Here is a 27,082-nt window from a genome sequence, read left to right on the forward strand (position 1 = left end):
TGTGGAGATTGGTGTCTATGATCATGCCTAGATATACCAGTTTCTGAAAGGGCTGCAGAGAGGACTTCTCGAGGTTTACCATGATCCCTAGATCCTGGCAAACTTTGAGGAGCTTGTCTCGGTGGCGAAGAAGGGTTGCCTCCGAGTCCGCTAGGATCAGCCAGTCATCCAGATAACGAAGGAGACAGATGCCGATCCTGTGAGCCCACGAAGAGATCAGAGTGAACACTCTGGTGAACACCTGAGGGGCTGTGGAGAGACCGAAGCACAGCACCTTGAACTGGTAGATCTTGTTGTCTAGGCAAAATCTTAGGTACTTCCTTGAAGACGGATGGACTGGGATCTGGAAGTATGCGTCCTTCAGGTCCAGTGTACACATAAAGTCTTGTGGTCTCACTGCGAGTCTGACCGTGTCTGCTGTCTCCATACTGAACGGAGTCTGCTTGACAAACCCGTTCAGGGTTGAGAGGTCGATGACTGGTTTCCAGCCTCCAGACGCCTTTCTCACAAGAAAGAGTCGACTGTAGAAGCCTGGGGACCCGTCTACAACCTCCTGGAGAGCGTCCTTCTTCAACATGGTCTGGACTTCTGCCCAAAGGGCTTGCCCTCTTGCTGATCCCATGGCAAGAGAGCTCAACGACACTGGATTCGCTGTCAGGGGAGGTAGAGAGGCTGTGAACGGGACGCGATAACCCTGAGCGATCACGGAAATCGCCCAGGTATCTGCCCCGAGTTGCTGCCACCTTGTCGCGCAACTTTGTAGGCATCCCCCCACTGGTGGACATGCAGGGGGACTACCAACCATAGCGTTTATGGCCTCGGCTGTTACCTCTAGGGTTCTTGCCTCCCCTGGAGGACTTCTTGCTCCTTCTGCTCTTGGCAGGAAAGGGCTTAGACACCTTCGGCTTCGCTGCAGTGGTCTTCTTCGTGTCCTTAGCTGGATGGGGCTGTTGAGCCGCTGGAGCTTTGTAGGGCCTCGATGTCAGGGCCCTATGGATAAGGGAATCCTGGTTGGACTTCCTCCACCTCTCAGCGGTAAGCTCCACATCCTTAGGCTCAAACAAACTCTTACCGAACACGGAAGAGTGTCTGAGCCTGCTAATCTCCAAACTGGGAACCTTCTGGAGGAACCTCTCAGCCACAGCGTCCCAACGTTTGAGAATCGTATTGGCCCACAAGCTCGAGACTTGGTGGACCAGAAACTCAATGGTCCGCGTGCCTGAGAGCAAGAAAGTCTCCAGTGCCTTCCTGGTGCTTTCTTTGGAGAGGTCCTCAGATTGCACCAGGATGCCCAGAGACCCCAGCCAGATGTCAAGCCACGAAGTTGCCTGCATGGCACACTTAGCGACCTTCTCCTGGCTTAGGATCTCAGTAGCTGAGTAGGACACGTACCGGTTGGAGTCTCTCTAGAGGGACTCCCCCGGTGAGTTCTTCCACGGAGTGATGAATCGGAAGACCCAGACAAGACTCCAAGGATCTCAAAGTACCTCCTCTGATGGACTCGAAGAGGAGGGAGGAGCTTGTTACCGGCGCTGGATCTGCTGGAGGAGGCAAGCTCAGAGAGCTGGCCCTCGACCTTGTCCCTGGCACTCTTCATCCCCTGAGACCAGGGCAAAGCTGCACTGGACCTAGAGGGTTTCTGGGTGCCGTAGACGCGGTCCAAGACCGTGTCCTTACCTTCACGAGGAGGAATCTCAGGGTCTGGGATCCCGTTGAGGTTCCTTATGAGGGTCAGGACTTGCCAGAAGGCGTGTTCTGACTCTTGGTGCTCTCCTCCTGAAGGACTGGCAGCGAAGTCTTCCGTCCCCAGTGGCTCTTCCTGGGGGGACACGTGGACATCCTCGGAAGGTCTAGATGGTTCCTGCCTGATCCTTGTTGATGATTTAGGGATCATCTTAGAGTCCTTCGGTTACCTTCTGGGCGGGATACAGGACTCGAGTAGCGATGGGTGCAGGCTCTTTTCCACCCCTGGATGAGAAGACTTCTCAGGGAGAGGCGGAATTTCCCCCCATTGGTGCGATGGGGGAACGGTCCGGCTCGTCCGACTCTCCTGAGGATGGGTAATCCTCGTCCGCAGGGGAGGGAGAGAAAGTCTGGGGGGGGGGAAGGAGCCTTGCGCAAGGATCTGCGAGGAAACAAAATAGGCCTTGGAGGTGTTTCCATGGGAGGGACTCCTCTCTTCCTCTTCAGGGGGAAGGAAGCTGCCACTGATTTGTGGCCCATGTCAGAGAGGGCGGGCTTCATCGCCTGCACAAGAGCTCTGACCAGGGTACCGAACCAGGGTTGCTGGCTGACAGTCGCGCTGTCAGACACTCCCTCTGGAGGGTTCACCTGAGAAGCTGAAAAGGAAGAGTCCTTAAACCTGTCCGGGAACAGCCCCTCCTCCGGCGAGCACGCTGTTCTGCGGGGAGGGGAACGAGACGAAGACCTGTCCGCCTGGCAACGCTCGCGCAGGAGGTCGCGTGATGGGCCCTGATCAGGGTCGCTCGCGAAAGGATCGCGTGACACAGGAATCTCACGGGCGCGCGTAGGAGATGGCGAGGGCGTGTGGCGCGCAGGAGCCGGAACGGGAGGCGGCCGGATAAGAGGACGCGCAGCATCCTGATGCGGCACTGGAGGGTGCAAGAGGTCAGTGGCGCCTGGGCGCGTATCCGGAAGAACCAGGCGAGGGTGCGAGGGTGCGAGAGCACCGGTTCAGGATAGCGCGAGGAAAGGATGGCACGTTGGCGCGTAGGTAGGCGCTGGTCTGAAAGGACAAGCATACTAACTTGTGGGCGCGCTGGGCGCGCAGGTGATTGTGGGCGCGCATGGCGTGCATCAGGATGCGGACGCACTGGTGTGCGCTGCTGCGGTGGGCGAGCAGGACGCGTGGCTGGATTAGGGCGCACAGGTGTGCGCTAGAGGGTTGCATGGGGCGCCTTGATAACTGGAACTGGGCGCGCAACCGAAGCGTCGCGCGCGGCTGGAACGCATGCAGGATCGCGCAGTCTGGAAGGAGAGCCCTGGGGTGCCTGTGAGCGCCCGTGCACTAGCTTAGGCGCCTCCTGGGTAGCGCGCTGAGATGTAGAAGCGAGCTGGCGTTGTGGAGGATTAACTTTTGTTCTATTTTTATTTATTTTTTGTTTGCCAAATCCTGAGAGAGAGAGAGAGAGAGAGAGAGAGAGAGAGAGAGAGAGAGAGAGAGAGAGAGAGAGAGAGAGAGAGAGAGAGAGAGAGAGAGAGAGAGAGAGAGAGAGAGAGAGAGAGAGAGAGAGAGAGAGAGAGAGAGAGAGAGAGAGAGAGAGAGAGAGAGAGAGAGTGAGTGTTAGTGTATCGATTGTTTGTAGTGAGAAAGACTGTTGGTATAAATGAGGTTGTTTGTTTACTTTTAGTTAGGTTAGGAGAATGGTAAATGTTTCGGAGCGAATGCTTTTTTTGATTGACTGCTGATAGAGGCGGTTGTGTGTGATTGCTGGATTTACTATTATTCTTTATTACCAGCAAGGAAGTGATTATCTATTTTAACAGTAAGTACAGTTTTGTTTATATTTGCTTGTCATGATTGTGAATGATAGGAACAGTTTATTAATTATCTTTGATTATAGTGCGATAGTTTAGTTAGTTAGGAGTGTTCGTAAGTGTTTTTCTTTTTTATTTCTGCAGGCTGTGATTCCTCCTTGGATAAGCTTACTCCTTTGGAGAGCGATTTTTGAAAGTGGATTTATTGATTGTTGACGAATTGGCTTGTAATAAGGAATTTGATACGACCACTCTGATTTGTACAATTGTTGATGACCCGGACCGAATCAAATCCAGATTGCTGTTGATGATGATGATGGTGGTGCTAATAATGACCACAATCCCAATCAGGGAAGTAGTTGTGGCAAATTGCCACCCAGTAAACTGTTAAACACAGAGTTGTGTTAGTGCGCCGTAAAGACAGTCCGGCTTGTGTGTGGCGACAGTGTTGGTGTCCCATAATATTTATACAAGATAATTCATATATATATTTATTTTTGGTGTTGGTGTGTGGAGTAATTTAAGTTTGTTAGGTTTTTTTTTTTTGCGTTTATTTGAATGGTATTTATAGTCTATGTAGTGTAAGTTTTTGATGCTGTTGATTTTGGTTGGATTTATTATAGTTCTTAAGAAATATATAGTTTTAAGGTTATGTTTTGTTTTGTTTTTGTGCTTTTGTCCAAGAGTCCCGCTGCTGATAACGTAAGGGGAAAGGTTGTATTGAGGAGACATTGGTCTGTTTAGAGTGATTCAAGGGTGTGGGGGTTGTTTTGCAACATCCCGCCACAGCGTGTTGGCGAGCGCGTGAGCGCTGGGACTAGAACTGCGCGTAACTCCAGACGGGCGCTGCGAGTCCAGAGGAACCTGTGAGCGCCTGTGCGCTAGCGTAGGAACCTCTTGAACTGCGCGCGACGAGGCAGGAACGCTGGGGCGCAGGTGGGCGCTGGCGCGCTGGAACAGGTACTGCTGGTGGGCGGCGGGGCGCAGAAGGATGTGGGCGCGCAGGGGAACCCTGGCGCGTAGCAGGAACAGGGGCGCACACGCGCGCAGGTGACCGCTTTGGCGCTAAGACAGGAACAGCGGCAGCAGCAGGAGGGCGCGCAGGAAGAACCTGGCGCTTGAGGGGCAAGAGGCGCGGTTTTGCACTCAAGGCCCTTAAGCCACGAAGGGCCCGGTGCCTGCGTAGTGGCAGGATCAGGTGGTGCGCAACGCGCATCCGCAACATCAAAGGGTGATGGCAAGTCAGCAGGTCTGGAGGGAAACTGGTCACAGGGTCCCGAAGGACAGCCATCATCCGAAGGGGATCGCGAACGATCCCCGGAGAGGTCTAAGGTGGTAGCTGGCAGGATTGGCGAACGGCGAGTCGTCTCCTCCGCAGAGGACTGTGGTGACGACGAGCCGAAGAGGCGCCTCCTAACTCCCTTGTGAGGGGAAGGAAGGCCTCTACGGCGAAGGGGAGGACGAGCCTTCCGCCTTATACGCCCACGAGGGGCCGTTGGATCAGCAAGCTGATCATCAAGGGGCCTCCGCAGAGGAGTCTCTGTAAGTGAACTCCCCGAGGGGGAGAATCACCGGCAGGAGAGACCGTGGGACTTAGATCCTCCCTCGAAAGGTGTTCGGAGGGGGAATCTAAGCCATCAGCTACCTCAGCAACAGGAACGGGGGTTTGACTAGACCCACGAGATGTCTCCGTCACAACAACGTCAACCACAGACAGAGGATCTATCCCTGCTGTAGTTGGCGATTGTTTGACAGCTGCATCAAGTTTGATCATGTCAAACAGGGCTTCCATGGAGGGCGAACCCTGCAGCCCCAAGGAAGCCCAAAGCTGTAACAAATCACGATTAGACATATTAAAATTCTCCTCCAGGGGAGGAGGGGCAGCCGCCTCGCTATGGGAGGCGACTACTTCTCCCGCACCCTGGGATCGGTCAACAGCAGTACGGTCTACGCTACCACTCGCCGGCCTCTCGGAAGAGACCGCTCGAGAGGGAGCTTCGGAGGAGGAAAGGGCTACGGAAGAAGAAGTCCTGGAATTTTCTCTCTTCAAAGAAGCCTCTGAAGGAGAAAGATCACTTTTAGACTTTTTCTTCCGGCGCCGGGCAAACCTCTCCCACTGGGAGGTACACCACTCCCTACATTCTATACAAACATTACCACTATCATACCGCTGGCCCCTACAGTGAGGACATAAGGTGTGGGGATCGGTGTCGACAGCCGACATAAAGGTCCCATAAGGGCGGCCGGGAAGTCCAGGGCAAGTAGGCATTGTAGTAGAGGCCAACTTCAAACACACTGGAAAAGAAAAAGCAAAAACAGATTAAATATGGCAGTCAAAGCAAGGGAGAGAGCAGACAGGTCTGTTCTCTGCCCGAGCCAAAAGTAAAGTGAAGCATTCACCAGTGTGTGTGTGTGTGCGTGTGAGGGGGGGGGGAGCTAGCTACCCCTCCCTACCCCCCACTAACTAGCGGCGGGGTAGTAAACCCTCGTTAAAACTTTTATGGCTCGTCATTCAGCTACGTCGAAGTAATTACCCCATGTAAATAGCGTGGTTTATATTTCAGTTACGGAACAAATTAATAAAAGTGGGCCATGGGATTTGAATTGATGTGATGAACCAAGATGTATTTATTGAGGAGATTGGGCGGTTGTATTGGCACGGAAGTGCCCAACGTTTGGTTTTTTTTTTTTTCTTTCAAATCATTTTCTTAGTCTAGTTATTGCAGGTCAAGTCTCATTCAATATTGTAGCACATTATTTCTAATCACTTTTTTTTATCTCATTTTGAAATAAACCATTGTTTATATAGATGTACTCTAGTATGGATTTCCTTACGTATTATTCCTTGAGAACCAGCCTTTAGATATTTTTTATCTTTTAAGGGTAGCCATGCATAAGTAAAAAAATTTTACCTGGAAAGCATACTGCTCCATTTATCTAGAACTTTGTACTGGGTACTGGTGGAAGAAACACGGATACTCAAGAAAAAGGAGATAGGGAAATTCTAAGGTTCTAGCTGGGTCCCCTTGCCCAGTATAAAATCAAGGGGTGGTGCCCAGTGCCCAGTTCTTGCTCGACTGTCAACTTTTTGTCAAGATCTCTGGGCATTCCACCGTATTTTATCTCCTAAGGGGAGAGAAACACAGTAGACAAATTTCAGCTGCTGAGATGCGGGTGGCGAGTTCAAATGAGCCTGAACTCGTGGGTCTCCATTATACATACTGAGTGTGTGTTTTGCATGTTGATATACTGGCCTTAGAGCAAGGGAGACAATTTTCTTTGGTATTTATGTCGTATTGGATTCCCTGATCTAGTCCTTAGAGACCACACACAACTTCCCAAAAAATAAGTTTTCCTTTGTCAAAACTTGATTGTTTGCTTTTGTATTACTGTTTTACTACAACTACTACTACTACAAGTATCATTATTATTACTATAATTATTGTTATACAGGATAGAATCAAGTTATTACAATAACAATATAAAGCATACAAGAGGAGAATAAAAGTTGAAAAAGTGGGGGAAACAGAAACGTCGGCTGTGCAGCAATCCTAACTGAGGTGAGGTTGTGAAGAATCAAAACTAGTACTTAAAATTTTGTGAATCTAAACATGGGTACAGTACTGTATCATCAAAACCACGAAGAAGAAATCCACGACAACCATGGGATGACTACACTGTATGTTAAAAAATTGTAACAAATACTGTACTACGGTAGGTGAAGACATAGAGCCCACTGCAATAAGCCTGATACCAGTGATTTAAAATACTGTAACAAACAAATATTCGTAAAGGTAAATATATTATCTATTACTATAACGAGCAAAAAGACCATTACTCATTAAAACGTGATAAGTAGTTTGCGATGAAAATATTATGAGGAGTAAGGGGAGGAGGATTGATCACTAAGTGTCATATAAAACAAGGCTCAACAGCCCTTTATTAGTGATACCAAGCTGGAAATTCCAGGAGAGTACTGTAAAGCACTGTATTTATATCATTTCAATTGTTCAAAGCTAGCAATTCCTAGATACAAGCAATATATCTTAGAGGTAAGATCCATGTAATTAATACTAATTATATATAAGGAAAACCAATGAAAAAAGTGTAAGATAAGTAATACTGAACACAAATAGATGAGACCTGCTACTCCAAATAAACTAAAACGAAAGAAAAGACCTGGGTGTACCATCAAGTAGGGGAATTCTAACCCAAGATGGCAGATGACTAGAGTAAAGTGGCTATTGTACAGTCAAAGGTTTGAGAAGGTTGGTGATATGGTCACCATCCATACTTTACCCGTAAATATACAAAAACTTTAATGAAAAAGAATAACAAATGGAAGGTACATTGAAAAGCTCCAAAGTGGGAGTGAAGTTTAATACATGAACTCAGCTTTTCAATAGTGCAACAAGATACAATTTCAAAATTAAAATAAGGAATAAGAGAACTTTACCTACCTGGGGATTTTTCGAGATCAATTCACAAAGCTCAGACCATAGTTGATGCTTTGATTTACCATATTTGGAGGTAAAAGTGTCTGTGTTTACACACCATTCATATTTTTTGGCAGCTTCTTCCAGTCTTCCAATGGACATTAGGTAGTTAATATAATCCTCAGTGTCCTCCGGACAAAGCTATAGAGAAAAAATCTCAAATGAGTAAGTTAATCAAGTATAGTACAGGAATTATAACTATTAATAAATACCACAAATCCATGGTAAAATCAAGGTTACATTATTATAAAAAGAAAAAACTGTAAAATTCAATCCTCTTTTTTAAGCAATATTTGAGCCATATCTAATAATTTTAGTTTTTCAACTGTCACTAATCTTGTTGCATTACCCATTGCAGTTCTATATAAATATTTCCCTTCCCATTAAATGATAAACATAGTTCCACCAAGAACCTCATACTGATATAAAATACTGTACATCATTTACATTCTCAGCCTAATACTATTTTAACAGAGTACAGTATTGTCAAACATACCTTGAGATATCTCCTCCACACTCTTACGGCAGTTTCAGGTATCATATATGACATAACAAATTTCAGATACAGAGGCCATATTCTGTTATGCTGCGTGATGGGTAAAGCACACAGAGCACGGTCAAATGTCTGCAAAATAAATGCAATTAATAAGCGATAATTTCAACATTAAGGGTAAAGATTTGGCAACAGAAATGCAACATTCAACACTTCTTATAAGAAAACCGAGACTTATATCTGTTTGTTTTTTGTTTTAGTATTACTTTCAAACAAAGTAAAATAAATTTGGTGCATTTATCCTCAAGAGAAAAAGGAACACTTGAAATCTGAAATATAATTGCAACTTCATAGTAATTATAGTACAGTATATTGTTCAATACCTTCAAAAAAAAAATAAAAAATGAATTATTTTTGCTGCTGTCTTGACATCTAATGAAAAGCAAACAAGCACAGCACAATACCGCAAATTTTTTAAATAAACTGTATTTTTCTTAACAGGAACGGTCATTAAAACTCAACAGCGTAGTTATAACTACCGACAGACTGTGCGGAGAAAGTCCAGCTCACTTGCCAGTCGGCATGATTTAGCACTTTTGACCTTTAATTGTGCTTGGGGTGGTTGAAGCAGGAAGTGTAACATAAATAAGTCCTGCCTGCAATCAAAAGGGATAAGATACTACTGCTGTGTGAGTGAGTGGGAGTACTCGGTTACCACGGGTACCCTCACCACCCTCCCACTAACTAGTGATTGGGTGGTTGCTACCTCGTACTTAAGTCTTAATGGCCGAAAAATAATCCCTATCAAATAGCTAAAGGTTTGTACATTAGGAAAAATACAAATCACTTCCAAATTTGTCTTTTGTTCCTACGCTGACAAACCCAAACCTATCTAATAGGTATGACTCGCTCTTTAGCAGGGCGGTAGTCCGACCTCTGGCTTGCTTATTACTCAGGTTTCAATCTGTACAGGTTAGACTGTAATTAGGAAAAAACCTTGACACCTCACTAAAAGGAGACATTGTGTAATGTGCCCATAGTGGCCTGAGCAACCTGTGTGGTTGTGAGGAACTAGCAATGTGACCGTCTATGTAAAAATATTCCATGTTTGTAAATAGGAATGTGGTTCAAACATAGACGTGTACAAGTATGAAGACTATACCATGTTAACTAGAGAAATGGTTATTACCTCCAGATTGATGAGGCCAGCGTGCGGAGGACTCATGGTGCTGTTCCCTAAGAGAGGGGCAGATGAAGGAAATGAAAAGAGCCAGTCATTCTTAACATTTATACAGACTAATCCCAGGTAACTAATACCTTCAACCATCTGCTACTTGTCCAGCAAGGAGACTGTGGTATTGTAAACCACTTGTTGTGCAGACACACAGGACCAATGGAAAAAGTATCCATTCTCCTCAGGTCACGTCTTGCAGGTAGTGGGCAGTGAAAGTGGTTTGACATTTCCACACGCCCGCTTGTAGATACATTTGAACGCCAGGGACGTGCTTATGCCCCTGACATCATGAACTCTAGGTCGACAAGTAGGAGGATTATTCAGTGCAAGGTCAATGACTATACGGATCCAGGCAGGGATAGCGTTCTTTGTGATCCTCCTCTTGACCCTCCCTGTGCTAACAAAAAGCGCTGGCACGCAGGAACTAACTGCTGCAGTGCGTTCAAGATAATATTTTAAATTCCTCACTGGGCATAGTAACTGTTGATCTGGGAAATCAGTTACAGAACGGAGACTTGATATCCGAAAGGCCCCAAACCTAGGATCCTTGACGGATGGATTTTGAATTTGCAATAAACTTAGGGACAAAGCCGAGTGTTATCTCCCCCCCCATCCCCTTGAATGGACGACGTTGTAGGAAAGACCATGAAGTTCGCTAACTCTCTTTACTGAAGCTAAGGCAAGAAGGAACACCGTCTTTAAAGTGAGATGGAGATCTGTTGCCTGGCACAATGGTTCATAAGGAGGGCCCTTCAGTGACTGAAGGACTCAAACCACATTCCAAGGAGGAAGTCTAACTTCCGACTGGTGACAAGTGATCTCATCGCTTCGTAGGAGGAGAGACAATTCCAACAATGAGGAAAGGTTAATTTCTTTCAGTCTATACGCCATGCTTAAGGCTGAGCGATAGCCTTTCACTGCCAAGACCAGGAGGAGCATTTCCTCTCGAAGGTTAACAAGGAACTCGGCTATCATAGGAATAGTGGCATCGAGGGAAGAGATATCTCTTCCACAAAACCAACCACGGAAGACTGTCCACTTTGCCTGGTAGATTGAAGAAGATCTTTGGAAGTATTCAGACATTGTTTTTGCAACTCGTTGCGAAAAGCCTCTCTAAGAGAGGAAATGCTGGATAGTATCCACGCATAAAGACACATGGAAGTTACTGCTTTACGGAAGATCTTCACGTGTGGTTGTCCGAGTAGATCTGGTTGTGGAGGAAGTTCCTTGATAGCTGTACCAGGAGCTGCAGAAGATCCGGAAACCATTCTGGGTGGTGCCATAGTGGAGCTATGAGAGTCATGCAAAGATTGTTGGATGCCCTGGTCTTGTTGAGCATCTGTCTCATCAGACAGAAGGGGGGAAATGCGTACACATCGATGTTGCCCCACAGTGGTTGGAATGCATCTTGCCAGAGAGTCTGAGAGTCCAGGACTGGAGAACAGTAAAGCGAGAGCCTGAAGTTCAGGAACGTTGCGAACAGGTTCACAGTTGGGGAACCACACAAAGTTAGGACTTATGTTGGCTATCAGATGATTCAAAGATCATTTGGAGGGCAGTATCCGAGTCGCTCTACCCAGGTTGTCAGCGAACACATTCCTCTTACCCGGAATGATGCATGCTGATAGACACACCGAATGTTCTTCTGACCATCGCAGTGTCTTTACTGCTAGATGGCATAGGAGCTGCGAAAAGGTACCACCTTGTTTGTTTATGTAAGCCACTACCATGGTGTTGCCGCTCATCAACACCAGGGAGTGACCCACCAGGAACTGTTGGAACTGTTTGGGAGTTAGAAAGGCAGCTCTCATCTCTAGGAGGTTGATATGTTGGTACAGTACCTTTAGGACTCGGACCAAAGACCGGAGGCTATGTGGTGCAGCATGTGGCCCCTTCTTTTGATGTGTCTGTGTAGAGCATTAATTCCGGGGGAGGGACAAGAAGGTCTATCCCTCTGCAGATGTTCTCCACTGGCAGCCACCACTGAAGATCCGTCCTTGATCCCATCCTATGGGAACGGGAGTATCAAGGGAACCGGTGTACTGGTTCCACCTGGATTCCAGTTGCCACTGGAGAGATCGTACCGAGGCAACCATTGGGCACTAGACAGACAGGGGATGCCAGGTGACCTAGAAGACACAACCACTGTCGGGCTGGAAGCTCCTCTTGTCTGAGTAAGGGGCTTGCCACTTCCCTCAGCTTGTGTGCTCTGTCATCTGATGGAAAGAATTTCTGAAGATTAGTGTTGATTATCATACTCGGGTATACCAGTCTTTGAGAGGGTTGCAGAGATGACTTTTCGAGATTTATCACGATCCCCAGATCCTGACAAAACTCGAGCAACCTGACCCTGTGGCAAAGAAGGGTTGTCAGCGAGTCTGCTAGAATCAGCAAATCCTCTAGGTAGCGAAAAAGACGAATGCCGATTTTGTTAGCCCAAGATGACACTAGGGGGAATACTCTCGTGAAGACCTGAGGTGCTGTCAAAAGGCGAAACACAGCACTTTGCACTAGTATTGCCTGTTCTCGAGTATGATCCAAAGATACTTCCTAGAAGACGGATAGACTGGGATCTGGAAGTATGCGTCTTTGAGACCCATGGTGCACATGAAGTCCTGCGGCCTTACTGCCCGAATGATAATGTTTGCCGTCTCCATCTTGAACGTAGTTTGTAGAACAAACTTGTTCAAGGTCGAGAGATCAATGACTGGTCTCCGGCCTCCAGACACCTTCTTTACAAGAAAGAGTCGATTGAAAAAGCCTACGGACCCATCGAGGACCTCTTGGAGAGCACACTTCTCCAACATGGTCTGGACTTTGGATCCCTTTGCATAGTTGCTCGATGGGACTGGATCCCGAGTCAGTGGAGGGAAAGATAGTGTGAACAGGATGTGATACCCTACACAAATCACTGAGATTGTCCAAGGATTGACCCCGAGCTGCATCCATCTCTGCCAGCAGCGTTGCAGGCATCCCCTCACCAGTGGGCTGGTGAGAGGAATGCCTCCCTTAACAGGAGTGCCTCTAATGCTACTTCTACCTCCTCTGGAGAATCTAGAGCCCTTTTGGTCTTTAACAGGAAAGGGCTGTCATGACACCTTTTTGGAGGACCCTGCTGGTTTGTTGGACTGCAGCAGCTTCTTGGGAGGTGGGAAACCTTCCCATAGGACCTAGTTGTCAAAGTCCTTTGGAGAAGAGAATCCTTGTTGGATTTTCTCCAGCGGTCAGCCGACCTCTCGACGTCTTCCGGACTGAAGAGAGAGATTCCTTCTCGAAAGTAGTTCCTAAGTTTGGACAGCTCGGCTCTAGGAACTTGTCTATGGAACCTTTCAATCACCACATCTCATCTCTTGGGGATCACATTTGCCCACAGGTTGACTACCATGCGGGAAAGGAACTCCAACGTGCAAGTGACGGACAAGAGAAAAGTTTCTGTAGACTTCCTTGTAGATTCCTTGAACCAGTCCCCAGTTCGTACAAGGTGACCTACTGAGCCCCACCATAGGTCCAGCCATGAAGCAGCTGCATGGCGTACTTTGCGACCTTTTCTATGTTGATCAGCTCAGAGGTCGAGAAGGAGCCTGGAAGACTGGCAAGCCTCTCTATGGGGATCCCTCTCAAGACTCCACAAAGGGATCCAACGTCAAAGCTGGGATAGGTTCACCTTCGACTATGTAATGCCTCCTTTGTTGGACAAAGGGAGGCGGAAGAAGTAGACACAATGAACCAGCACGAAGGAAGCTACAGGAGCCAGTGACCTGAGAGAATGCCTTCTCCCTGGCTGCTGTTAGGCCTTTAGACCGGGGCATCACAGAACTGGTCTTAGGAGGTTTCTACGTACCAAAAACATGGTACAGGTCTGTGTTCCTACCTTCACAAGGAGCTACACCTGGATTAGACAATCCGTTCACAACCTTCATGTAGGCAAGGACCTGCTGGAAGGCAGATTCGGATTCCTGTCGCTCATCTTGAGACTGGATCTTCGAACATTCAGCCTCGGGGAAGTTGTCATCATCTGATTCCAAGGACTCATCTACTTCCAAGGTGTCACCCATAGAAGCCTGGAGTGGGTCGGGGTCGGCAACACCAGGGACACCTCAAGACAGACCCACCACAGGGGAGTCTCTAGCCTTCTCCTGTCTAAGCACCTCACACGCATTAGTATTCCTTGGGATAGTCTTCGTGTCCTTAGGTTCCCTATGGCTTGGCAAATACTCTTCCAGCAGGGAAGGTCTGGAGAGTGCCTGATGTTCCTTAGGGACCTGAACCTTTCATTAGACGTTCTTCCTCCTCCAGAGATGGTCTGGATCGAGGCGGTAGTTCGGGGGGGAACTACCTCGATAGGAGAAGGCCTAAACGAAGACATGTGAGACACCACATGCGGAGAACCAATATCTCTGCTCACCCTAGGGAGAAGGATGTCTGCGTGTGGAGGAGTCTCTTTCAGCATCCTCCTCCTCCATCTAGCCGTCATAACCGGAGTGAATTGAAGAGTGTTAAGGTCTTAAACCAAAACAGGGGCACCCTTGGGACCTCTCTTCATTCTCCCAATGGGAGAGAGGGGCAGTAGAGGAACTGGGTCTCTCGACGGAACAGGTCATTTCCTGGGGTCAGCGGGCAAGACCGAGGAAGAGGAGAGGGAAGCCAAACTCTCCAATGGGATGACTGGAGTAGAGGCAACCTCAGGCCACTGTAAAGGATAAGTCTCTACCAGAGGAATCGGTATGTCTAGGAGGAAGTTCTGCCATGGCGACTGATACTGCCTTAATGAGCCTGTCAAACCACAACAACTGTCCTCCCACAGCTGATAGGTCCTGGGTGTCCTTGGGAAAACCAGGAAGTGGAGAGCTCTTCCTCTGAAGGAGAGGCCTCGGAACCTGGAACTGAAAGGGACAGGCATCATCTGGTCCTCTTTTGAACACTTCCAGGGGCGATATGGAGAGATCGGGACATTAGATTACTTGTTTGGCAGATGTTGGAAGCCGTTTATGAAAGGAACGGGACATCCGCTGGGAGCTGCTGAGGTCGATGGAGCTTGAGAAGGTTCTTCACTCGAGAAAACTCATGAAGTAATCACAAATGCATATGATTGCACAAGCGGAACATCTAGTTCACGGGCAGGCCAGCGTGATTCATGAGCAAACATGCGCAATTCACGAGTCAAAGACAGTGATCGAGGGCCTTAGACGAGAGGGAGACCGGCAAGAACGCGCTGGGGAACGATGATCAGGAGATCAAAAGGCAGCAGAACGTCAAGAAGTAGAATGTCGCATTGGGGAGCGACGCATCAGTAATCGGCGAGTTGGCGAGCATCTGGGAGAAACTCTAGAAGTGGCATGACGCGTCAGCAAGGGACACACCGTAGGATATGCTCATGAATGAAAACACGTAGGAGAGCATCGCATAAGTGAGTAATAAGTGGGGGAGCATCGCCTGGGAGATCAATGAGATGACGAGTGATGCATTGGTGAGCGATAAGCTGGAGAGTGTCGCTTAGCACGATGACGATCAGCATGATGAGATGAGGAATGATATGCTGGGGAGTGTCGCATCAGTGATCGGCGAGCAGGAGACCGTCTCGTGGATGATGTGGAGCATCGTCTAGTATGATGAGACGGTGAACGATGCGTGGGAATGGAATGTCTCCTACTGATGAGCGGCGAGCGCGAAGTTGAAGGGTGACAATAATCAGCAGACCAACAATCAAAGGAGCATCAACAAAGCAGTGGGGAGTGACGATCACGAGCCAGCGATTGACGAGCACGAGAAGATTGTCAATGTCGAACAGGAAAACCACAAGAAGTTCGTCGGTCTCGCGAACAGGAGCACTGCCTGCTGGAAGCCACGCGAAGACGACTGGGATCTCTGGAAGATGAAGAGGTCAGAGGATGGTGGGAGGACTCATCGTCAACAAGTGAACTTCAAAGGGGCGGCTAAAGGCTGCGATGGTCAAAAACACTACCTGGCAAGAGCGAGAGATGGCCTTCGCAAACAAACAATGTGTCCACAGGGGAGACGGGAACATCAGGAACAGGATCCGTCCGGGCACAACGCTGAAGGAGATCTAGGAGGATTTCCTTGGAAGAAGGTCCAGCCACCCCCACCAACAGCCAAGCCTGCAGCAAATCTGAAAGGGAAAAAGGCTTGCCCGAGGGCGGAACGAAGGTGCCCCTCTAGGGGAAGCAACAATGTCCCCAGAACCCAGAGGGTGCCAAGGAGTTGAACAGTCTGTGCTCCTACTCGTCAAGCCCTCAGAAGAGTTGGAATGAGGAGGAGCTTCAGGAAGAGGTCAGTGGGTGATGGAAGAAGTCCGAGGTCTCTTTGCCCTTGAGGAGGACCCTAAGGGCAAAAGGTCTCACTTAGACTTTTTTCGCCGCCGCCTAAATCTCTCGCATTGGGAGGCAGGCCACTCCCGACACTCATCACAGGTGGAGCCCTGCTCAAAATGGCACCCTCTGCAGGTCAGACACAAAGAGGGGGGAAGTCGGTCTTGACCAAGGACAAGAAGCACCCTTCAGACACTGAACACATATGCATGAGGAGCATCAGGAACAATCACACCTGAAAGAGAAAAAGCAGATATGCAAGAAATGGCCAAGTCTTTTAGGAGCAGAGAGCGGACACATCCGTCCTTTACCAAGGCAAAAGAAATAGTAGTAAGATACTACTGCTGTGTGAGTGACCCAGTTACCCAGGGTACCCCCACCACCCTCCCACTAACTAGTGGTTGGGTGGTTGCCACCTCGCATTAAAGTCTTGAGGGCTAGTCTTCCAGCCTCACCGAAAGATAATCCTTGTTAAATAGCTTGAGGTTTATCAGTGTAGGAGCAAATTATGTTTTCATTGTACAGTAAAAAATGAGTAGTTGATGGCATAGAATTTTTTTCTAAAATAGATAATTTCAAGGTTTAGATGAGTATTTTAGGTATAACTGTGAATGTACGTGATTGTATTTCTGTGTATATATAGTGAATAAAGTAAAATATACACAAAACTGTGTTTCATTCTGGTCTTAGTACCCAAAAGCCCATAACAAGATTAGGATAGAGCACATCCTTGTTATTCATGTGTTTAATGCATACCTGCAAGATTGTTACTGATGGCACACATGAACCATTGTTTTCAACTTCGTTTGTAATACAATTTTCCTGCACAAACACCTTGGCTTACCCACAAGTTATCCCACTTAATAATTTATTTAAAAGGATGGGGAAACAAATACCAGAGGTTTACATCAACAATAATTGTTAGAAATGCATAAAACACGATACCCAATTAGAAAATCATGGTTCATATATTTAGAAGGAAATGAAAATATATTGTTACCATATAAAACATTATCAACACACTAACTAGAAAATCTAAACGTACCTTTCTAGTCCTTGTAATCTTTTTCTGGTTTATGAGAAACTGACAATAATCAATCCACACACGAGGCATCTTGTGCATGAAAACTAAAGCTCTTTCAAATGTATTATTAACACTCTCGTACTCAGGATCTGTTATGCAGCGGCCTTTGACTTGTTGCATGCGTAATCTAAAAGAAAAATGAGAATATTCTATAAATTTACTTGTAAATGTTTACAATGAATAAAATTCAGGACAAGAAAATTTCTATTGGTTAGGACTGATCTACCAAATAAATTCATATCATTGTTAGAAGAAATTATTCATGTTTAATTCCATAAGATATATTTCAGCAAGGAACTTCTGCTACTACCACAGAAGTAGTGAGGACAGACTAGACACATTTCAATATTTTGCAGAAGTAATGTATGTCCTCGAGGTACCCAAGCACTTGGGTGACATCCCACACTTGAGCGTCCTAGAGGGCAACAGTGCTCGAAGCACCTCATGAAAATAGACTGCTCCAAAAGAGAGGAAAGGTCTAAACACTTCAGTCTGGGTGATAAAACTGAGAGGAGCTTCTCCCAGTGAAGGTAGACAAGATAATCTACTATCAGCTGCAGAGGCTCCAACTGGCGAAGCACCCATTCTATGACACCAATATCAGCAGATGGCCCTCTGTGCTTGGTAGACATCAGAGGATGTATGCAAATATCCAGACATTTGTGCAGTGTCTCATGAAAAGCCTTTCGCTAGGAGGAAATACTGGCTAGTGTACAAATGTGAAGTGACAGGGATGTTACTGAGTTATGGTGCCTCTGCAGGTGGGGCTGCCTAAGCAGGTTTGACCACAGGGGTAGTTCTTTCGGTACCTTGACAAAAAGTGTTAGCAGGTCTGGGTAACATCGTTGCATGGCCACCAAGGAGCCACTGTACTAGGTTTACTCTGAGACACAGAGTTGTCAACACTGTTGATTACTCTGTGAATGAAGCAAAATGGGGGGGAAGCATAGAAATCGATATTTTCCTATGGATGTTGAAAGGCATCCTCTAGGACTGGTGACAGGTCCAGCACTGGACAGCAGGTCAGGATTTTTAGGTCTAGCTGGGTCGCAAACATGTCGATCAAGGGAGAACCCCCCAAAAGTCCGAAGCTTCTTTGCTACTAAGGGAAAACATGACTATTCTGCTCCTGCAACTTGTCCCTTGTGACTGAGCCAGTTCCATTGCACTGTCGAGCAATCATGTGACCACCTGCTTCACCAATGCACAGAGGTCTTGTGTAGTACCTCCTTGCTTATCATAAGCCACTACTGTTCTTTTGTCACTCATCAAAGCCTGTTGGAATGCTTGTAGCAGCCAGGAGTGCTGCTTCCATCTCCTGAGGATTGATGTGAAGACATTTTTTCTTCGTTGGACCAGCAACCTAAGGCGGTCTGGTTCCTCAGGTTTGCACCCAATCCCTCCTTAGACATGTATGTGAACAGCAACATTTCTGGAGGACGACAATTCAGAGGAGTATCTTCTCATCTTCCAACCCCAAAGCTAGAACTAGATGATGTTAGGGATTGTTGGCTACTAACCAGCATCTCCTCAGACACCAGTGAAGGGACAGCTGGTGCAGGCACCCATGAGAAATAAACTTCTCCAAAGTCCAGAGATTTCAGAGCAGTTATTGCCATTGTCAAGCCAATAGTTCTTGCTGAATAAGTAAAGATCGCACTACTTTCCTGAGTCGGCTAACATTGTTATCTGATGGAAAGAAACTTACTTCTGCTGTATATCAGCATTCACAGGTAATGTACTTTACTCCATCCTCTGCTTAGCCATAGTTTGGACTTCTCCTTATTTACCAGAATGCTCAAGATCATGACAAAAAGCAAAAAATCTGTCTCATTGTGGAAGCAACTGCCTCTGAGAGAACAGGATAAGAGAGTTGTCAAGGTATCGTGGCAAACAATTGCTGTTGGCATGAGCACCAGGCAAGATGACTGTCAACACTCGAGTGAACATTTGGGGTATGGTAGCTAGTCCAAAGCAAAGGACTTTGAACTATTATACATACCTCCCTATCAAGGAATTTCTGTAGAATCAAAGAATTGGAATCTCTATGTACGTCTTTCAAAACCATGGAATGGATGAAGTCGTTCCTCCTGATGGCAGGTCACCAGGGTTGAAAAAAAATCATATTTTTTCTAGAAAATAAATAAAATCAATTTATTTGATTTAAACCAGATTTCCTTATTTAAATCATTTTTTTTATTTAAATTATTCTTTTTTTCAATAACACATTTCCTTCTGGTGATTATTTGCTTCAGTTTCAAGGGGAATTTTTTTATATTAAACTTCATCAATGTTAAATGAAACCATAGCTTAATATGTATTACTCAAGATGAGTTTTCTCTTAATCTTGGAAACCAAAATTCAAACTAATGATTTAATCGGAGCATACAAGTTATAGTAACTAGTACATACTGTACTTACCCAAAAATAAGTGAAACTTCAATCAAATAAAAATACAAATATACAGTAGTTTTATTTTAACATACAGTACACAGTAAGAAATAAAACTAAAAACACATTAAGGACTTCTTCATGTGCGTACTGTACTGGCAACAAAACTTTTAATTCCTATTAATGCTGTTAAAAAAATCAAGATCTTTACAATTTGTATAATTGCAACAGCAACTTTAACTCTTAAGAATGCCAAGTTTACCTGAAATGTTATAGCTTTTAACTAGGATTTTGTCCATTTGTTGCAATACTTATAAATTGTAACTAGTTTTGGAAGTTTTTTTTGTAAGGTAATTTCTGACAGTATTTAATTTTGATTTAAATCATGATTTTTTTTTACAGATCTAAATTGATTCAAATCAAAACACACTTGCAACTAACTCAGTGCCTTAACACACCTGCAACTAACTCAGTGCCTTGCCAGGGCTGACGTTGTTGCAGCAAGCTCTGGAAATTCTGCTTCCCACACCCTATTATGCCCATTCCGTCCCACTGACAGAACCCGGAAACAAGAGGAGATTTCCTGGCACAGATGAAGTAAGGAGGTATCTTTCTGTCTGCGAATCGGGGCAGGAGGACAGCTGTAAGTTCAAGGTTTTCCAATGCTAGCAATCTCACAATGACAGCCCCAAATGGTGCCACCCTCTCGAACCCAGTCAAGTGACAACTTGCTGGATGAGAGACAAGTGGACATCCAAAGTCCTGGCAGGAAGGGAGATGGAGGTTGCCGAAGCTCCTTCATCAACCTGTGAACAGACAGGGTGGCTGGGTTATTTGTGTACTTCTTGGATTTCTTCCTCTTTTCTTTTCTTCATCTTGGAAGAAGCATCAGAATCAGAGTCAGAATACAAAGAGGAGGAAGAGCAGAGTGCACACTTTTACCTCTTCCTGGCACTCGCTCCAGGCTCTGCAAGCAGAACGGTTGAGGTTCGAGTGACTTCATAGCCACGCTTTGCCCAAGAAGGAGAAACCACACAGGTTGCTTCAAAAAGAAGCCACAACACTGGGACACACTGTCATGGGAAGAGAGAAGGCACACTCACAGAGGGAGCAGGTAGTACCAATCCAAGATCCCCAGGTACAGGGGAAGACATGGACAACACTAGAGCTGGGTCAGGGATTGGGGTAGCCCCAGGCACAGGGGTAACATGATAAATTTAGAAATCATTTGCATTTTTCCTAGCAATGCAAACCTGGAGCTCTTTACTATGGAATATTTATTTCGGCAAAGCTGAAACCAGCCAATAAATTTTTTTTGTCAGTGTATAACTACCCATCGCTAGTTAGCGGGTAGGCTAGACCCCTGCTCAAACCACCACTAGCAACTAACCGTATCGTTTGTAATTGCGGCAGGACTTCCAGGGGTAGGTGCTGGCAGGTACAGTATATGTAAAGAGCTTCAGGTTTGTATTGCTAGGAAAAATAAAAATTATTTCCAAATTTGTCATTTCTTCCTGCGCAAAATACAAAACTTCCGCTCTTTACTATGGAGACTAACCTTTAGGTGGGTGGAAGTCTGTGAACCAACTGACTGGTAACTGTCCCAGGATAGCCTCTTGTACAAGTTGACCTTGAGGGAACCCACACCACGTTATCCCGTAGGATGACGGTCTGGGCAATCATTGCCGGAAATAAAGAACATTCTATGCAAGGGGATTAGTACACATTCGGGCCATGCCCTTTACTAATTCACGCTTTTTCCGAACTCCCCCCAACAGGAGGACGGGGACATAAATACTGTATATAAATATATATCAGGTTGTCCAAAGAGTGTGATACTAGCCCACATATAGACAAGGTAGCTGTTCAGTCCCTTGGATGCTGCCCTCCAAAGAGAGGGGAAGAGGAAGTAGGAAGTGGCCAGTCACTCACACATTCACCATAGACTTACTTGCGAGTAACATCCGCCCTCGACCCTGTGCTACTTGTCCTACAAGGGAGTCGAGGAATTTAAATCACGTTTTGAGAGAGCCGCCGCAGGACCTATTAAAAATGGGTAGGTTTCTGTGGGTCATGGGTTGCAAGTAGTGGGCAGTGAACATTGTTTGAAGTTTCCATTTGTCCGCTTGTAGTACCTGCCTCAGAAAAATTCTTATGGAATGCAAGGGAAGTACTTACTCCCCTGACATCGTATGCATGGGGGCATCTGCCAGACAGTGAGCAGTCTGAAGCCAATACTCTTTCTGTTACCCGTCTGATCCATGAGGACATCGAGTTTTTCGTGATTCTCCTCTTGGTCTTCCCCATGCTAACGAAGAGCCTATTGATATGGGGACAAGTTCTTCTCCTTCTCTTGAGATATAACCTCAATGCCCTTACGGGGTATAGTAACAGTTGATCAGTATTGACTGTTATAGATCGGTGGCTCTCAGCCCGAAAGGGCCAAAATTCAGGATCCACTACAGACAGATTTAGAGTATTTGTAACAAACTCAGGAACGAAAATGAGTGTGATCTGCCGACATCCCCTTGCATGGGCGATATCGGACGGAAGACCGTGTAGCTTGATGACTCTCTTTTTAGAGGACAAAGCTAAAAGAAAAGCTGTCTTTAAGGTCAAGTCTTTGTCTGAGGCTTGACAGAGCTCATAAGAGGCTCCTTTCAATGAACGTAAGACCTTGACAGTGTTCCAAGGGGGTGGTCTAACTTCCACCTGAGGGTAAGAATGCTCAAAATTCCGTATGAGGAGTGACAATTCCACAGAGTAGGAAATGATAACTCCATTCAATTCAAAGACAAGGCTCAAGGCTGAGCAAAAGCCTCTCACCACCAACACCGAATAGAGTTTTTCCTACCTGAGGTAAAGTAGAAACTCCACTACTGTTAGTATAGAGGCACTGAGTGTTGAGATACCCCGTTCACAACACAAACCACAAAAGATGGACCACTTCGGCTCTTACACTGCAGATGAAGACTTCCGGAGGTATCCTGCCATGTCCTTAGGAACTGGCTTCAAAAAGCCTCACTTTGCGAGGAGTTGCTGGATAACCTCCAGGCGTAAAGTCGTACCAATGGTATTGATTAATGGAATATCTTCGTGTGTGGTTGTGTCAGTAGCTTGGAAAGTGGAGGGAGCTCTCTTGGTGCCTCTGTGAGCAGATGCAGAAGGTCCAATCCATTCTGCATGTGGCCACAGCAGAGCTATGAGGGTCATTGCTAGATCTTGCGAAGCTCTCACCTTCAATAACCGCCTTACTAGGCAGAAGGGGGGGAATGCATATACGTCCATCCTGTCCCTGGAGTATTGGAAAGCATCCTGCCAGAATGCTTGTAGGACCGGTACTGGTGAGCAGTACCCTGGTAGTTTCTGATGGAGGAAAATCGTGAACAGGTCGATTGTCAGCAAACCCCACAAAGTTAAGACTCTGTTGGCTGTCTATTGATTCAAGGACCATTCGGAGCCAACTATCCAAGTCCTCCTGCTCAGATTGTCCGCTAGCACGTTCTTCTTGTCCAAGATGAAGCGGGCTGTTATGACTAGCAAATTTTCTTCTGTCCCTCTGAGGATTTTTACAGCTAGCTGGCACAGGTGTTGTGAAAAGTTATCTCGTTGGTTGTTTATGTGGGACACTACTGTAGTGTTAATTGCTCATCAGCAATGCATAATGCCCTGAAGTCGATAGAAGTGCTTGAGGGCTTGGTAGGCTGCCCTCATTTCCAGGAGGCTTATGTGGCATCGCCTTTTGGATTCGGATTAAAGCCTGGATGCCGTCAGGTGTAACGGATGAAACCCCCACCCTTCTTTGAATGTGTCTGTGAAGAGCAACAAATCCAGGGAAGGAGAGAGGCGATTTACTCCTCTGAGAGGGTTGGTGTCTAACACCCACCATCTCAGGTCTCTCTTCCACTTGGGTCCCACCAGTACTAGGGTACTCAATGGGTCTCTGTGCTGACCCGAACATCTTCAGCTACCACCACTGTAAAGACCAAATGTGGAGACAGCTGTGGGGCACTAACTTCTCAAGAGATGTTAGGTGCCCCAGCAGCTTTGCCACTGGTGTGCTGGCAATTTGTCTCTCGAAAGAAAGCTCTGACTATCTCTTTCAGTCTCTTTATCCAATCCTCAGACAGTACTCAATCCCCTAATGGAAAGACCTTGTCTATTGTGATCTTGACCAAAGGTGAAACTGTCTGAGGATGGTGGGTCTGTGAAGGAGAGGCTATCTTACCTTGCAAAGGAACCTGCTACTCCTCTTTGCAAAGCAGACCGACTGCACAGAGCGCATTGGCAAGGCAAAGGCTGGTAAGGTACGCTGGCTAGCGCACCTCTTCCAGTTCGTCCTGCTGGGAGGGTGTGTTCGTGAGGGGAGAACCGGAAAAGCGCGCTGGCTTACACGCCTTTCTAAGTTCTTACAGGTAATTGCTACTTGTGTGCACTTGCTAAGAGTGTGTCCACGTTTGTGGGGAGAGAGCTGGTAAAGTGCGGCCCTTTCAGTTCGCTCAACTGGGAGAGCCTGCTTGCACAGGCAACCAATCTACCTTTGCGCATTAGCGAGGTGAGAGTTGATAGAGTGTGCTTTCAAGGGGACTGTGCACATTGGCGAGGCGAGGGTTGATAGAGCGCGCTGGCATGCTCGCTCTTCTCAGCTCGCGCAGGTAAGTAGTAGTCTACCTGTATGCATCTGTCTCCCTGCACACGCTTATGAGGTAGAACTCCCCTTTATTCTACAATCTTGACAATGCTTTTTGTGTGTGCGGGTCTTGATGGAAAGACTCACCCAAGAGAGCAAGAAGCACCTAGCAGCAGTGAGGCGCGCCTCTTAGTCAGGCAAACAAGCTCGCCGACCCAGCTTGATAGGTGGTCGGGTGCACCATGCTACGCAATGGTTGTCTGCTACATTCCGAATAGCGTGCTGCCTCGCGAAGGAATCTGACATAATCTGATGTAGGGTAGGAGGAGGATATATCCCTCTTTGAGTGCGGAGACGGACTGAGGTTTGGTCCTTGTGAAAAATCCAGCTCTACCGTTAAAATAACGGCTGACCTAGATCGCACGCAACCCTCCGTCAGATCTAGGAACTCTCCCACCCACTTCACTAGTGCTCGGTGAATGGTTGCGCAACGCTGGACAAAATTTCCTTGCGAAACTCGGGTCTGTGCTTCATGCCCAGATAGGATGGACCAGAGTATTTTTGTACAACCTGTCTCCCACACCAGCCTGGTGGGTAGCGTTATGCGCTCCTACTGGTAAAAGGCTATTAAGGCTGCTGAGATGGGTTTTACCAGCACCTATGGAAAATGGGAAGGGCTCTGAATTACTTGGTTAACCAATTACCCAGTAGTATAGTCAATAATTCCCAGGGACTGTGACTGTTGTTACCCCCTACGGGTTAGCAATTTCCACTGGGTGGAACAAGAGACCTTGACTCTCAAGAGAAAAGTCAATTCTCCTCGGTTACTCCACAGGGATCAAGAGATTGCATAGCAAGCGACATTTCAAGTTGATGTCCAGACATGCAAGCAGTTATAAGAAACTATTTACGAGCAACCAGTTGCATGCACCTGCTATGACAGGGGGGAAAGATCCTGTCCTCCAACTGCCTCCAATCCAGTGGGAGTTGGCCAAGGAAGTATGCTTACATATTAGTAATACCAGGTTAGCCAGTACTCCTTAGAGGAGGATGTTAATACAGAAAATCTCCTTAGTACAGTAATCACTGTTCGGCAAGAGACCGGTTGGTAACGACCAATCGCACATAACTACATCCGAAATGTAATTGTTGTTGGACAAGTTATGTATGCTTAAGTCCATCTACAAATCAGTAACACAGACCAGGGAGACGGACAAATATACAAACGTAGCCCGAATTATTAGTTGTGTCCGGAACTCGGTTGGAGAACGCTGATCAACGATCCCAATCGAAACCTCCTCCTTCCTTTGAACGACGAAAACATTTTCATTTCTTTATTTCCAATCATAAAAACTGGCATAAGTTTTGGAGGGTTTCTTCCTGGAAACAGATTCACTTATGTGTAAATTTTGGAGTCTAAGTATAGGAAAGTTAGGAAGGAACTGGCTGGAATGAAGGCAGAAACTACTTGCTGGTAGACTGCCAATGTCTGGTTACTGGAAGGTAGAAGGGTAATGCATAACCTGATTTCCTGTAAGGCATACAGCCATCAACACTAAGGATTTATTAGAACTAAGTTCTAATTGTAAGATGGTCTATAGCCCCTGTCGGCATACAGATCGCTTGCTCGCTGTTTGTCTGCGGTTGCGGGAATAATGTATGTACAATGGATTGCTACGTTATTGCCCATGGACTTTGATCGTCGACTAGCTGTAGCATTTTTAAGATGTGAGCATGGGCCACAAGTAGAAAAACATACCGTCAGGACAGCGATCATACCTACGTCGGCTTGCCTGCTCACCTTGTGGGTGGGGCTTGTTAACGTTTCTAAACGAATTGAGAAGCTGACATCATTTGCTAGCCACCCTGTGGGAGCGGCTTGCTATTGTTCGTAAACGTTAGCATGACCTAATACTGTTCCCTTGGAACTAGAGGCTTGAGAAAATAACCTTCCAAGTTTATGTCTCACCATCTCTTTGTGCAAGTGCTCCAAAAAGCTATCCATTCCGTAAGGAAACAAAGCCAGAGAAAATAACCATAAAAGAGTTGTTTCATGAAACTTGGCATTTAATAAAAACTCGTAGTGCCCAGGAGCACAATGACCGCATGCGGCAGACTCAAGCCATCGGTAGTAAACTGTATTTGTGGCAATAACCCTGAGATTTTGTATTGGCGAGAGAATGCGCCACCGAAGAAATTCGTTTCATCCTTTTCATGGAGTTTTTACGAACGCCTGTAGTTTTGTAAACCTTCTCAGGGAATAGTTTCCAATAAAGAAGCGTAGTCTCGCGTGTAAGGGTTTGTTAGGCCAAAACGCAAAGAACCTAAACACTAGGAAGGTACATATAGGCTTGCCACCGAACGCTTGTTCGTTGGCAAGAATCAGCGAACGCTATCTGCTACTAGCGAACGCCAGTGAGCACTGGCTAGGAGAGCTTTGAATCTTAACTTTACAGCTAGACCAAGTAAGTGTGCCCTACTAAAGTAGTACTCACTTGTGGTAACAGTAAGCTGAAGGTCTGCGAGCTACCGAAGTAGAGAGCACTAGAGAAAACAGCAAGCTGAAATAGTAGTGGAAGCTGGTGAGTAGGTTTCACCATGGGTACTAAGGCGAACAACCTGGGTTGCTCGTAGACTTTCGTCGGCCAGAAGAGCTCGCCCATCCACCTCGCTAGAGCTAAGTGGGTGGGTGGGTGCGCAACACTGCACATGACTTCTCTGCGAAACTAAGGTCCTTGGTAAGTACTCCTGCTAACATCCTACCAGGCCAAAAGCAGGAGGTGAGTAGCCTTATGTCATCCCCTCAGGAGGGAACAATAAAGGCCATGCTGGACTTGAAGACCAGCCATTTCTCCCTCATCAGAGGTTGAAACCATGAGGCACAGGTCCCGAAGGGCTTGGCCTCACAAAGATCCATGAGCTTTGTTATG

At 46.6% G+C, this 27,082-nt stretch overlaps 1 protein-coding gene across 1 annotated transcript in view; it reads right to left on the reverse strand.

Moving 5' to 3' along the window:
* Window positions 1-27,082, reverse strand: part of LOC137656874 (pre-mRNA-splicing factor syf1 homolog) — a 110,136-nt gene that overhangs the window by 70,466 nt on the left and 12,588 nt on the right. The window contains exons 3-5 of the mRNA XM_068391244.1: window positions 17,093-17,258; window positions 8,491-8,619; window positions 7,959-8,135 (exon numbers count right to left, since the gene is read on the reverse strand). Of these exons, the coding sequence (XP_068247345.1) occupies window positions 7,959-8,135; window positions 8,491-8,619; window positions 17,093-17,258 (472 nt within the window). The remainder of the gene's footprint in view (window positions 1-7,958; window positions 8,136-8,490; window positions 8,620-17,092; window positions 17,259-27,082) is intronic.

The sequence above is a fragment of the Palaemon carinicauda genome, chromosome 17, assembly GCF_036898095.1.
Source record: "Palaemon carinicauda isolate YSFRI2023 chromosome 17, ASM3689809v2, whole genome shotgun sequence".
Classification (NCBI taxonomy): domain Eukaryota; kingdom Metazoa; phylum Arthropoda; class Malacostraca; order Decapoda; family Palaemonidae; genus Palaemon; species Palaemon carinicauda.